This window comes from Drosophila rhopaloa, unplaced genomic scaffold (genome assembly GCF_018152115.1).
Source record: "Drosophila rhopaloa isolate 14029-0021.01 unplaced genomic scaffold, ASM1815211v1 contig_47, whole genome shotgun sequence".
NCBI classification, from domain to species: Eukaryota; Metazoa; Arthropoda; class Insecta; order Diptera; family Drosophilidae; genus Drosophila; species Drosophila rhopaloa.
The window spans coordinates 3,758,150-3,769,952 of record NW_025335142.1 but is presented as its reverse complement, the minus strand read 5'-3'; the positions used below and the strand labels follow the sequence as shown (position 1 = coordinate 3,769,952).

At 48.8% G+C, this 11,803-nt stretch overlaps 4 protein-coding genes across 5 annotated transcripts; 3 read left to right on the top strand and 1 right to left on the bottom strand.

The window, feature by feature from the left end:
* Positions 1–347: 347 nt before the first annotated feature.
* LOC108041203 lies at positions 348–1,100 on the top strand. The gene has a single exon (XM_017119062.1). The coding sequence runs from the start codon at positions 449–451 to the stop codon at positions 902–904; it is 456 nt and encodes a 151-aa protein (XP_016974551.1). The 5' UTR covers positions 348–448; the 3' UTR covers positions 905–1,100.
* Positions 1,101–1,212: 112 nt separating this feature from the next.
* Positions 1,213–2,293, bottom strand: LOC108041200 (RNA exonuclease 4). Its single transcript, XM_017119050.2, has one exon. It carries the CDS (start codon positions 2,181–2,183, stop codon positions 1,314–1,316), a length of 870 nt encoding a protein of 289 aa, XP_016974539.1. The 5' UTR covers positions 2,184–2,293; the 3' UTR covers positions 1,213–1,313.
* Positions 2,294–2,598: 305 nt separating this feature from the next.
* Positions 2,599–4,887, top strand: LOC108041191 (ATP-dependent Clp protease ATP-binding subunit ClpX-like). Of its 2 annotated transcripts, XM_017119034.1 has the most exons (3): positions 2,599–2,787; positions 2,847–3,369; positions 3,442–4,887. In XM_017119034.1, the coding sequence occupies exons 1-3, from the start codon at positions 2,711–2,713 to the stop codon at positions 4,762–4,764; spliced, it is 1,923 nt and encodes a 640-aa protein (XP_016974523.1). In that variant the 5' UTR covers positions 2,599–2,710; the 3' UTR covers positions 4,765–4,887. The 2 variants fall into 2 exon arrangements, with proteins under 2 accessions (XP_016974523.1, XP_016974514.1); XM_017119025.1 differs by having other exon boundaries at positions 2,847–4,887.
* A 65-nt stretch (positions 4,888–4,952) lies between these two features.
* On the top strand, positions 4,953–11,766 carry LOC108041053 (neuralized-like protein 4). The gene is made up of 10 exons (XM_044461674.1): positions 4,953–5,390; positions 5,444–5,803; positions 5,868–6,802; positions 6,928–7,048; positions 7,183–7,238; positions 7,304–8,388; positions 8,463–9,287; positions 9,342–9,651; positions 9,707–9,817; positions 10,041–11,766. The coding sequence occupies exons 1-10, from the start codon at positions 5,214–5,216 to the stop codon at positions 11,410–11,412; spliced, it is 5,352 nt and encodes a 1,783-aa protein (XP_044317609.1). The 5' UTR covers positions 4,953–5,213; the 3' UTR covers positions 11,413–11,766.
* The last annotated feature ends 37 nt before the right edge of the window (positions 11,767–11,803 follow it).

The window sequence follows — 11,803 nt, the reverse complement described above, 5'->3', positions numbered from 1 at the left end:
CCTGCGGCAGGCGACGCCTCTTTTAGCTTTGTTCGCAGGTTTTTCCGATCGGGGGCGTGTAATTTGCTTACATATCGCTTCGCTGGCTCATTATAGTCGAACTGGGACCGAGGACTGTGAGAACCGAGAGCAACTGCAGTTAAATGCACTTTATTTTGCCGACCGACCGCACGACGACCGCGCTTCACAAATAATCCGGACAGTGTGACCGTGGTTTGTCAGTGAAAGGAAACCAACGGCTCGGAAAAATACATTCTGAACATACTAGTAAAAATACTCAAACCGAAGACTCAAACCATGAAGGGAAACTTTGTTAGCCGTGGCAATTTTTGTGGTGTATTGCATGTAACCCTTAACAGGCACACTAGAAATTAAATGTTTTGCTAGTTTGCTAGTTTTGTTAATATCATGCAATCGGCGGCTTGAAAAGAGCGTGAAACACCTTAAGATGAGCACTCCCCGCAAGAACTATAACAACTTTTCACCTTACTCGCCGCGAGCTGGTCAGTATCCTTCGCAGTCGGCAGACTACAGGTCGCAGCAATTCGGTGGACAACAGGCGCCTCCAAACTCAAACTTTGGCTTCTACGAGGACAAGTCCCAGTCAAATACTCCGCACTTCTACCAAAACAAGTCTCCCCAGGAGACGCAAAGACATCGGCCCTACGGACAGCGTGGAAATTTCGGTCGCGGAGGCAACTTTAATCGCAGGAACCAACCGAACTGGGACCATAATCCGAGGAACCAACAAAACAGAGAGGATAACCAAGGCAGGACCTCCTTCGGACAGTACTTTCACCCCTCTATGCTGGAGGATCCCTGGCGGGATTTGATGGATCGCCACGAGGCCATCCACGGACCCAGCACTGACCAAACCACACCTAAAGAAGTAAAGGCCTCTTAAGTTGTAAGAACTACTAGTTTAAATATAAAAATGTATAATTCTAGACAAAGGGCTAGTACAGCGATTGGGTTGGGTAAATCCTTATAGGATCTATATATAAAAATAGCTCATTTATTAAGAGTGTACTTATTTAAAGACTACTCAATAAATAAGTAGTGCATACAAATTGAGTGATGCATAAATCTCTGAACAAAAACCTGAAGGGTTTCAACAGAATAATGAGTTTCAGGGAGAACAAGTTATATTGAGTCGTTGTTGAACGTAAGGCATACTATTAAAAGGTCCATCCCCTCAAAAAAAAACACCGCTTAAGTTGTAACGTTTTATAGAATTAAGCAACAGTTTCTGGTTAATGAAACTCGTGTATATGATTATAAACTTAAGGCTACCGCATTCCCCGATCTCTCAGCTAAAAGTGCTGCTGTTGGTGTCGCTTCTTCTCTAGATATTTCTCCCAGTCACCGGCAATGCGATTGTAGATGCCCATGGCAGCGCGAGCATCCTCCACGGAGTTGTGCTCGCCCGTCTGGATCTCCTGGCCCAGCACGGCCATGGTTAGGCGCTTCAGGCTGGGTGTGTGGCCATTTGAGACTAGTTTACAGAGCGGTTTGTAGCGCGACGTGTCGCGGATGTTCTCGAACGGATGGCGGATGCTTAGGACGGCGAGGTCGTTGCCTAGGGCGTGTCCGACCAGAATGCGGCCGTGAAGCAGCTTTACGACCTCGTCCTGCACGGCGACAAAGTCCTCGCCATTGGCAATGTCCTGCGGGCGAATGCCAGATACGCTTGTCCTGTAGTCGGTGACCTCCTTTCGTGGTTTCACATGTTTGTCCAGCAGCACATGACCCACGCGGTTCACGATTGATACGCGGGCCAGCATGTCGTCCTGTCCGTTGTGTCCCACGCCCACCATCTCGCAGTCCATTGCCAAAAACCGATTGCGTTGAGCCTGCTTCTTGATGCGCGTGCGTGCAGATTTGGTGAGTGGTTGAGATTCCTTGGAGTCGGTCGCCTCCTGGTTCTCGCTTCCAGGAGCAGATCCTGGTGGCGCTCCTCCGGCAGCGGCCATCCAGTTGGAGCCTGCTGACCGGCGACTTGTGTTCGGCTGTTGCACCTGTAATCGCTCCATTGAAGTTTGCAGCTTGCGCTGATGCGGGGAAACCACATTTTTCGTGCTGCCACCGCTGTTGTTGCTGTTGCTGGAGGAGCTGCTGCTGGCCAGGTTATTTACACGGCTGCGGTTCATGTCGAACTGCTTCTGACGTTGGCTAGCGGACATGGCGCCTGGGCATCAATATATTCCAGTTAAATCCTGCTTTTGTAAATATCGAGCAAGTAATGCGTTATTTTGTTCGAACACCATCTGCCAATGTGACCGATTGTGTTTTGGGGATTTTTCTTTTAGTATTTAAATGATATTAATACGAATGTGGCCGCGTTCAGTATAATAAATTTATCGGAATTGTTCAAAAGTAAGTTGTTTACTGAACTCTACCAAATAAACTGAAATATATCAAAATGAGTATACTTAAGAAAAAAAACCCCCTGTACTTGAATTTTTTATTGAAGGTACCATTTCATGAAGTAGTAATGACGAATATTTTGGTTAATGAATTTAAGCGCGCACAGAGGATTGTATTCGAAACGTGATCAGCTGTATGGAAATACTTGTGGTATTTCGCTATACTAAATACTAAAATTCTGGGAACATAAGGCGTGGATTCGAAAGATTCTCTGATTGCGTTTAAACTTTAATCTGCGCATTTAATTGGAAGTTTTAAAAGCGATTTAAGATACAAGACAATCATGTCAGTATGTTTAAATTTCGTAAACGGGAACTGCAAATACGGAGAAAGTTGCTACAAAGAGCACGTAGACCTCAAGTAAACGCTCTTAAGGACAATCAAAATTCGCAACTATCTTATCTTTGATTATTTTCTAGGAGAGTCCTAAAAGAGGACATAGAATCGAGTATCAACGGACGCGTGTGGCCCTTCTCGGCTTACGGCCCCTTTTATTTGAAGGGTAATTTTCCCAACTTTATAGAGGATGACTCATTCGAGGAAGTCCGGTTGCGGTACTATAAGGCTAAACGAATGAATCTTGTCGAGGTATATTACCGCCAGTTTTGCCGCGATTGGATGGTGGCCAAAAACAAGCTCCACAGCTTGCTGCAAATGTCGAGTCAAACAGTTTCCACCATGATCGACCTTTACCAACAGCCAAGTAAATACGGTAATCCCTGTTGTGCGCGCAATTCCATGAGCGGTTCAATAAGGGCTCCAGCCTTTAAGGAAAGCAACCAGGCCCAACCGGAGAAAAACCATCCTTTATGTAGTTGTGGACAGAAGCAAAACCTGCAAACAACAGGAATATGTTTTGGTCAGGATACTGGCCAAACCAAGAACAATTGGAATGATTCTGTAGGGAATACACTTACTCCTCAGCCCTTTGGAAATAGTAATGTGGGTTTCAATGATCAAGGGAAATTCTTTTTCAACGAGAAACCTAATCCTTTTGGTAACTCTTTGGTGCAGTTATCTGAGGAGGAATCACCGACCAAGGCCGAGGAGAAGAAGTGGGGAAAGCACCCTCCTGCACCGCAGAAGATCATGGAGTATCTGGACAAACACGTGGTGGGCCAGCACTTATCCAAGAAGGTGCTAGCGGTAGCAGTATATAACCACTACAAGCGCATCCACAACAACTTGCCGCAGCAAAAGCCGCAATACTCATCTGACAACGTCGACCAGGACGTAACTCCTCGGCTCGATCAGCTGCAGATCTCTGGGAACTGTTTTGCGCTAACAAGTTCGCCAGAGAAAGAAATACCGACCGATGTCGGACTCGGCAAAGAAACCACCATCTCCGAATCCAACTCGGAGTTGGATCGGGAGTCCGAAGACGTCAATCTGGAGAAGAGCAACATCATCATGCTGGGTCCAACGGGATCTGGTAAAACACTTATCGCCAAGACCATCGCCAAGTGCTTAGACGTCCCCTTTGCCATTTGTGACTGCACCACTCTAACGCCGGCTGGTTACGTCGGCGAAGACATCGAGAGCGCACTATTGACGTTGCTGCGGGCTGCCGGCAACAACGTGGAGCGCGCACAGACGGGCATTGTTTACCTGGATGAGGTGGACAAAATCTGTGCCTTGCCTCAAAGCAAACAACGCTGTGACATTGGCGGCAGGGGCGTCCAGCAGGGCATGCTCAAGATGCTGGAGGGCAGCTTAGTAAACCTCAGCGGTCGTAAACTACTGTATGGCAACAAGGTTCAACTGGATACTACGAACATCCTGTTCGTGGCTTCGGGCGCCTTTACGGGCCTTAACAAGATCATTGCCCATCGCCTCAACGAAAAGGGTTCCGACCTGGCCTCGACCAGCGAATCCGGATCCCCGCTTATGGACCAAGATGATCGGGATAGGTACCTGACCAAAGTACAGACATGTGACCTCGTTGAGTTCGGAATGATCCCGGAGTTCATTGGCCGTTTCCCAGTTGTAGTGCCTTTCCACAGTTTTGATGTCAGCATGCTAGTACGCATCCTGACTGAACCGCGCAGCGCACTGATAACGCAATACAAGGCACTGCTGGATATGGATGATGTGAACCTGACGTTTACCGAGGAGGCCGTAGAGGCAATAGCCCAACTGGCGATGGAGAGGGACACGGGAGCACGGGGACTACGCTCCATTATGGAGCAACTGCTGTTGGATCCAATGTTCTTAGTGCCCGGGTCAGACATTCGGAGGGTTCACATAACCGCCGACTGTGTGAAGGGGAAATCCGCACCCGAATACAGCCGAGATACGAACTCCTCGGATTCAGGAATGAATTTAATAAATTTATAACTTTAATGGAAGATTTATTTTCAATTGCTTTTATAGACAAATGTGACAAAGGAGTATCAATTGATTTGTATAAATTTAATTGAAAAGATAAAAATAAAGTAGGTGGCTATTTTTTTGAGTGCAGTAAATGATTCGAAATAACAGGACGATATCGTTGGATTTCGTATTTTCGAAACATCACCGAACGGTCGCACTAAAATCCTATTCACTATTTGTTTATTTTACTGTTGGAATTTTCAAAATGCATGCATAATGCAGAGTGCACATCCCAGAAAGTTCAGACCACTCCGTCAGAGGTTGTCCAGCAGCCCCCATAACTGTGCCAGTGCATTGCCAACAGCTTATGAGTCGCATTCCGGCCGTGTGCCCATTCCGACTGACAATTGATTTGTTCGGTGACAAGCGGCGGTGGAGAAAAGTGCCGATAAAGCAGAACTGGAGGAGCAACCATGAGCGTCAGAGAAACCCAGATGCAGTCCTTTCACACGCGTTGTGGCCGCTCCATCCGGCTGTACAATAACAACCGGATGGCTCAGCGCTGCATGAGGGATTTCAGTCATGCGCTGGTGTTCAGTGCAGAACCCCTCGAGGACGACGTTCTCTTCGAAGTGGTCATTGAGAAGAAGGTGAGTGGCAAATTCCTCTACAGAGAGTAACCAATAAAACACACTTTCTGCAGAACACCTCCTGGGGCGGCAGCATCGAGATTGGAGTCACAGCCGAGTCGCCGGACGACCTGGAACTGGTTGCCTGTGCCACTGCCATGCGAAACGGCACATGGGTCATGTCCGGCATCGATGTGCGCAAGGATGGGCGGCGCCTGTTCGAGTTCTATGGCACCGACCTTGAAACGCTCAACGAGAACGATCGGGTGGGCGTCATGCGCACCTCCGGCAACGATCTAATATTTTATGTGAACGGGGAGTCGCAGGGAGTGGCCGCCAAGAACATGCCAAAGCCACTGTGGGCCCTCGTCGATCTTTACGGGCGTTGTGTGCAGGTGTCACTTTGTCCCCGTGATGGGAGCGGTTCCGCAGAGGTAGCTACATTTATATCTAATGGAAACATCTATACTTATAATGTTTATATTCCCTTATGTACAGCTTTTGGATTCACCATTGCAGCAGCCTCTGCAACAGGTTGTTCAGAACCTGGACGTCGCCATGAACGTGAACATAGTAGTGGATTCCGACGCGTGGATGCAAGGCACTGGCACCGTCTCCGGTCCTGACGACCGATTGTGCTTTCACACCCGCTGTGGATCGCTGGTCAAGCTTTCGCCCAACTTTCGTTCCGCCGAACGTCGACGTCCGCTGGACGAGTTCAACAACGGCGTGGTAATGACTCACAGGCCACTGAGGGACAACGAACTGTTCGAGATTCGCATCGACAAGCTGGTGGACAAGTGGTCGGGATCCATTGAAGTTGGCGTCACTACGCACAATCCCACGGTGTTACATTTTCCGGCCACTATGACCAACATGCGATCGGGTACCATAATGATGTCGGGCTGTGGCATCTTGACCAACGGCAAAGGAACACGCCGCCAATACGGGGAGTTCAATCTGGATGAACTGCGCGAGGGAGATCGCGTAGGAATGATGCGCAAGGCTAACGGCAACCTTCACAACTACATTAACGGGCAGGACCAGGGAGTGGCCGCCACCCGAGTGGCAGCTACATTGTGGGGCGTCATTGATCTCTACGGGATGACTATAAAGGTTACAATCGTGGACCGCGATGAGCGTGAGCAACAGAATCTTGTCACCCGACGGAACAATATAGTGGCGGGTATGAATGCTTGCTCTAGTGGAGCTGGAGTTCTGCATCCGCAGCACCAGCAGCATTCCGGCACCCCCACGCTAAGTCTTCTAAGTCCGGAGAGTGAGTTAAATGTGGCTGGGGCTGCAGGCGGTCTGAGCGAGACCATTTCCAGTACGCGAGCCATAGCCAGGAACGACGATCGTCTAACCTTCCACCACATCTGCGGCACTCACGCCACCGTCACCCAAAGCGGGAGAACAGCTCTTCGACCCAAGTGAGTCATTGCAATGAGTTCATTCATGGCTATGAGTTCCTAGTTTATTTAATCCTCTTCAGTTAAATGTCTTTTTTTTTAAGATTTCAATATATATTTAAACAATTTTTTAATTATTACTGCAGTGCTGCTGATGATTTTAACAACGGTGTGGTGCTTACACGACGGCCCCTCCGTCCCAACGAACTGTTCCAGGTGCGACTTGAACGCGTGGTGACCAAATGGGCGTCTTTAAAACTATTAAATAGAAAATCAGTTAGCCAAACACCACCAAAAAGGATCGAGGACTATATCCTATAGCCGCCATAAACTGATTAATCGGAAATGCCGTAACTTTGGTGTTTGTTAAGCTCTGAATTGAATTTCTATGGGTTTTATTGTTGACCACACACAGCGCCGACGAGCTGGATTTTCCCTTCACCATGACCAATGTTCGGTGAGTCTTGCTTATTTTTCAATTTAAAGTTGTAATTATATTAAATAATAATTTTCCTCCACCAGTTCCGGCACTTGGATGATGACGGGCAACGGGGTTATGCAGAACGGGGTCACTGTAATCGAGCAATACGGCCAAAATCTAGATCGACTGCAGGTGGGTGATAGAGTGGGCGTGGTGCGCAAGGACGATGGCACGGTACACTTTTGGGTTAATGGAGTGGATCAGGGTCCGGCTGCCAGCAATGTGCCGGAGCGAGTCTACGGCGTAATCGATTTGTACGGACAAGCGGCGCAGGCTAGTATCGTGGACACTTCGGAGTGCGGAAGCCCGGACACCGGAAATTCCACCATCTCGAACACGACACTGTACAGTGAGGTTCCCCTGCGGTTTCACAGCATCCACGGCGCCAATGCAGGCATCTCGAATAGTGGTTTGACTGCGTCGCGACCCAATTCCTTGGCAGAGTTTAATGACGCCATTGTGTTCAGTAATCGACCGTTGAGACAGCGGGAACTGTTCGAAGTGGAGCTGGAGACAATGGTGCGACACTGGTCGGGCAATATCGAGATCGGTGTGACGGGCACACGACCGGAGGATATCCAACTGGCGCCAAATGCCACCGACCTAGAGGCCAGCGACACAATTATCTTATGCGGCCCCATGATTTTTCACAACCGCAAAACCATACGCACCAATATTCTTCTAGATCTGGATACTTTGGGGCCTAGTACCCGTGTTGGTGTTATGCGCAATGGCGACTTTATCCATTTCTTTGTCGATGGAATGGATCAAGGACCGGCCTGCGAGTGCCACGCGCCCAACATTTGGGCAATCATTGATCTGTACGGGCAGTGCGCACAGGTGAGTCTTACGCAGACACAGCTTGACATCCGTGCTCCGTACGCGACCAGCGAGAATTCGCAGAGCTGCCAAGCCACCTCGGTGATTCAGCACCCGGCCATGGAGACGAAACACCGCTGGACTTGCGTATCGGGCAATGTAAGCCTAACCAAAGATTGGACGGAGGCCTCCCGCTTTACGGGAGCGGCGGCACCGCTCTCTCATTGCCTGGTCTTTTCCGAGCATCCCCTCAGCGTGGGTTCACCCTTTGAGATCAAGCTGACATCAATTAATCCCATGTTTGCAGGTGAGTTGCTGATCCTTAAACAATTCCTTTTCAAGATAAAGTACCTAATGGATTTAAATTATAATCTTCCTTAGGCTGCCTCAGTATTGGGGTCACGGATCTAAATCTGAGCGACGAGAGCGTGCGCAAGAAGCTGCCTACCAGCCTGCGGAGGATTCCGGCCAACGTCTGGTACGTGAACGGGAACGAGGTGTGCTTTAACTCGGGCTGCCTTCAGCGCTCGCTAGCCTCGCTCGAGTGGCTAAGGGTGGATGATAGGATCACCCTGGAGCGTGTAGAGAACTCGCTTAACATACTGCTGAACTCGGAAAACGTGAACATCCAGTTCCACAACGTACCCAACGATGTGTACGTCGTGGCGGAACTGAGAGGTTCCACGATGGGTATTCAGGTGATTTCCGCCCAAGGACCAGCCTCGCCTCTACGCCCATGCAGTTTGCGGCTACAGGACTCCATGGACTTTGGCGTGGATCCACTGAACAAGCAGGATAGTTCCATGTTGGAATCCATTGATTCTGAGGCACAAAACTACGAATTTTTGGATGTTTCACAGAAAAACGCACGGCTCAGCGAGGATCGCAGGAGCGTGACCAGGATTAAATCGTATAACCAGGCCATCGTGTGCTTGAATAAACCGCTGTGCAAGGGAGAGAGCATCAGCATCAAGGTGGACGCCCTGAACAACAAGTGGAAGGGCACTCTTGGACTGGGCGTTCTGTCTGCAAGTCCGCAAACTGCTCCCATTTCCCTGCTGGACTTTAAGCGAAGTTGCTGGTTGGCCACCCACGACTACGTGAACATCAACGGCCAGGTGATGGCCTCCAAATACGGCGACGCCCTCGAGCAGATCCAACTGGGGACGGTCATTACATTAACCTTAACCCATGCTGGAATGTTGAGTATGTCAAAACGTGTGTTTGCTTTAAAAAAAACTAATTTATGCCATTGTTTAGTAATCATGGTTGGTTCAACTAATCTAGAGGATCTGGCCAGCGGTCTGCCCAATCATGTATATCCAGTGTTCGACGTGTACGGCAAGTGCGAGAAAATAACCTTGATTACGGGCAACGATGCTGGCCGCACTGGGAACGCAAATGGCACTCCAATCCTTGAGGCGCCCGAGGCCCTGGAGTTGGATAATGGCATGCCACAGCAGTGTGAAAAGGCGCACCTGGAGATGCACGAGAAGGAGAAGGACACGGAGCAGGTGTGTGAGTCAAGCAGGGATGGTCCGTCCACCTCCGGTGCTCCATCAAATGCCATGTAAGTGATCTCAACCAATTGGTCTGTTTAATATTTTACAAGGCTTTTTTCGCAGGACTCGTTCGGTTATGGAGAGCGTTTCGGAGAACTTGTTGCTTAATATTTCTATTAAAAATCGAACTCTGGAGCAGCAGAGAAACGAGCTAGGCGGATCCTCGTCGACTTGGTAAGCTTTTCTAGTCAATAAGTGCTCACGAATTCAATTTTCGTTCAATTTTTTAATCCATTTAAGTTGACGAAATATATATATATGTTAGTTATTTGATTTTTATTAGCTGAAAACAAATAACTTGAACTGATTTTTCAGCTTGTGGTTACGAACATTTAATCACAGCATTGTTTAAAAAGTTTCTTACTAACAAAAAATCATTATTTTTCCTAACTTTTAGTTGCCTGCGCGAGTCTCTTCAGCTGCAGCATAATACTAACCTAAATATTCAGCGCAGCCAGAGCACACAGAGATTCCAGAACTCCCTAAATACTTCGACAACGGCAGCAGGATGCAGTGGAGCCAATGGCTCCACAGCCAATATTCAACACCTAAGCAACTCGGCTGTTTATGACACAAACAAAGAGTACGATGACCTGCCCAATCCACCAATCCCTTTGGCTAATTCCATAGACGAAGCGCCTGGGGTCACAGCATCGTCAGCCCCAACGATTGATCACAGCGAAAACAATGCGGAGGCGTTGGAAATGAGTACCAGCAACGAACGTGAAATGTCCGGCGAGCCGGCGGCCAACGATAATGTCCTGGAGGACGATGAGATAGACTATATGAACCACCTGTTGCTGCTGCAACAACTCCAACAGAACGAGTACACGCGACACCACCTGATGCCCGATCAGGCTTCGCTACTGAATCTCGACTTGCCATCGCTCAATTCAATGGAATCCGACTCGAATTCCCTCGGGCAGACGCGACCGGGAACCGACTCGCTGAGATCCACAGCCACTGGCGCCAGTGTCGAGCAGAACGACTGCGAGTATCTGCGTCAGGTGAGACGCTTCTGTGCCTCACTGGTCCTGCCGCAGGCCTTTTTCGACAGCCGACTGGAGCCAGTGTGCTTCTGCCTAAAGTGCAGTGGACCCAGCAACGGCGGAAATGGCGATAAACTCGAGGGATGGGTCTATTTCAAGCTCAACCAACAGACGGTCAATGTATTGAGCACTTCGACGACGACTGCATCGACCGGTGGTGGCGTATCCTCAGCGACCGTTCCCCAAGTGCACTTTGATCTCAACGGCGACTGGTTGCCGTTCTACTACATGACACGAGTGGACAAGATTAGGGCCATTCTAGATCGTGGCCAGCCGCTGCCACTAGAAACGGAACCGGACGAGGAACCGGCCGCTGCGGCGCTGAAGGATGAGCCAGGTACCCGGCTAGAGCTGTACTACTCGCCCAATGCCACCGTCATTGAGCCCGTGCTGCCTCAGCATCACTTTGCTTCCGAGCAGGGGTTGCACCGCATCTCCACCTCCTTCGAGGTCTACGTTCGGCGACAGTCCATTTCTGGAGTGACCACCGGCAAGGCTGCAGCCGAGGCAAAGAGGCGCAGCCTGGGATCTGGTGATCACGATCATGGTGGAACGGGACAGGGCGCCGAGGGCGTGGGTGGCACACCTTCCACCGCCATTAACGAGTCGTCGGTACATCTGCTGAACGATCTCTGCTGGTTCACCAAAGAGGCAGGCGCCTGCATAATCAACGCATTGATAATTAAGCTGGACAGGATCGAGGAGCAGGAATCTCATTGAGCGCACAACACCACATTTGCACTAGTCACGGCCGGTTTATATCTATTAGTCCTTTCCTTTACTCCCCACATTTTAATCACGCTCAGCAGCTACCCACACCAAGTCGCATTCGCATTCCTCTTTGTAAACGAGTTTGTATTTTATTCTAAGCGCCAATAAAATAATCGCAAAGTTAATCAAAATGTCAATCAACTGGTGGGTAAAAAATCGAACTTGTCACAAATATTGATTACCTCATAACTTATTTTAATTTTTTTGAAAATCCTTTATTTAAGAATTCCCAATGAAAAGTTATACAACCGGGTAAATAGAAAAATACCTTCAATACAAAATGATTCAATAGTTTTTTTTTTTCTTTAGTATCGTACTTATATTAATCATATTCCTATAG

What these genes read in the sequence shown, in the direction of transcription:
- LOC108041191 (XM_017119025.1), top strand. Translation starts at nt 2,711, where the DNA reads ATGTCAGTATGTTTAAATTTCGTAAACGGGAACTGCAAATACGGAGAA. An exon ending in AAAGAGCACGTAGACCTCAA is followed by an intron (nt 2,788 to 2,846) that starts GTAAACGCTCTT and finishes ATTATTTTCTAG; the next exon opens with GAGAGTCCTAAAAGAGGACA.
- LOC108041053 (XM_044461674.1), top strand. Translation starts at nt 5,214, where the DNA reads ATGAGCGTCAGAGAAACCCAGATGCAGTCCTTTCACACGCGTTGTGGC. An exon ending in AGAACAGCTCTTCGACCCAA is followed by an intron (nt 6,803 to 6,927) that starts GTGAGTCATTGC and finishes TTATTACTGCAG; the next exon opens with TGCTGCTGATGATTTTAACA. An exon ending in AATTAATCCCATGTTTGCAG is followed by an intron (nt 8,389 to 8,462) that starts GTGAGTTGCTGA and finishes AATCTTCCTTAG; the next exon opens with GCTGCCTCAGTATTGGGGTC.
- LOC108041200 (XM_017119050.2), bottom strand. Translation starts at nt 2,183, where the DNA reads ATGTCCGCTAGCCAACGTCAGAAGCAGTTCGACATGAACCGCAGCCGT.
- LOC108041203 (XM_017119062.1), top strand. Translation starts at nt 449, where the DNA reads ATGAGCACTCCCCGCAAGAACTATAACAACTTTTCACCTTACTCGCCG.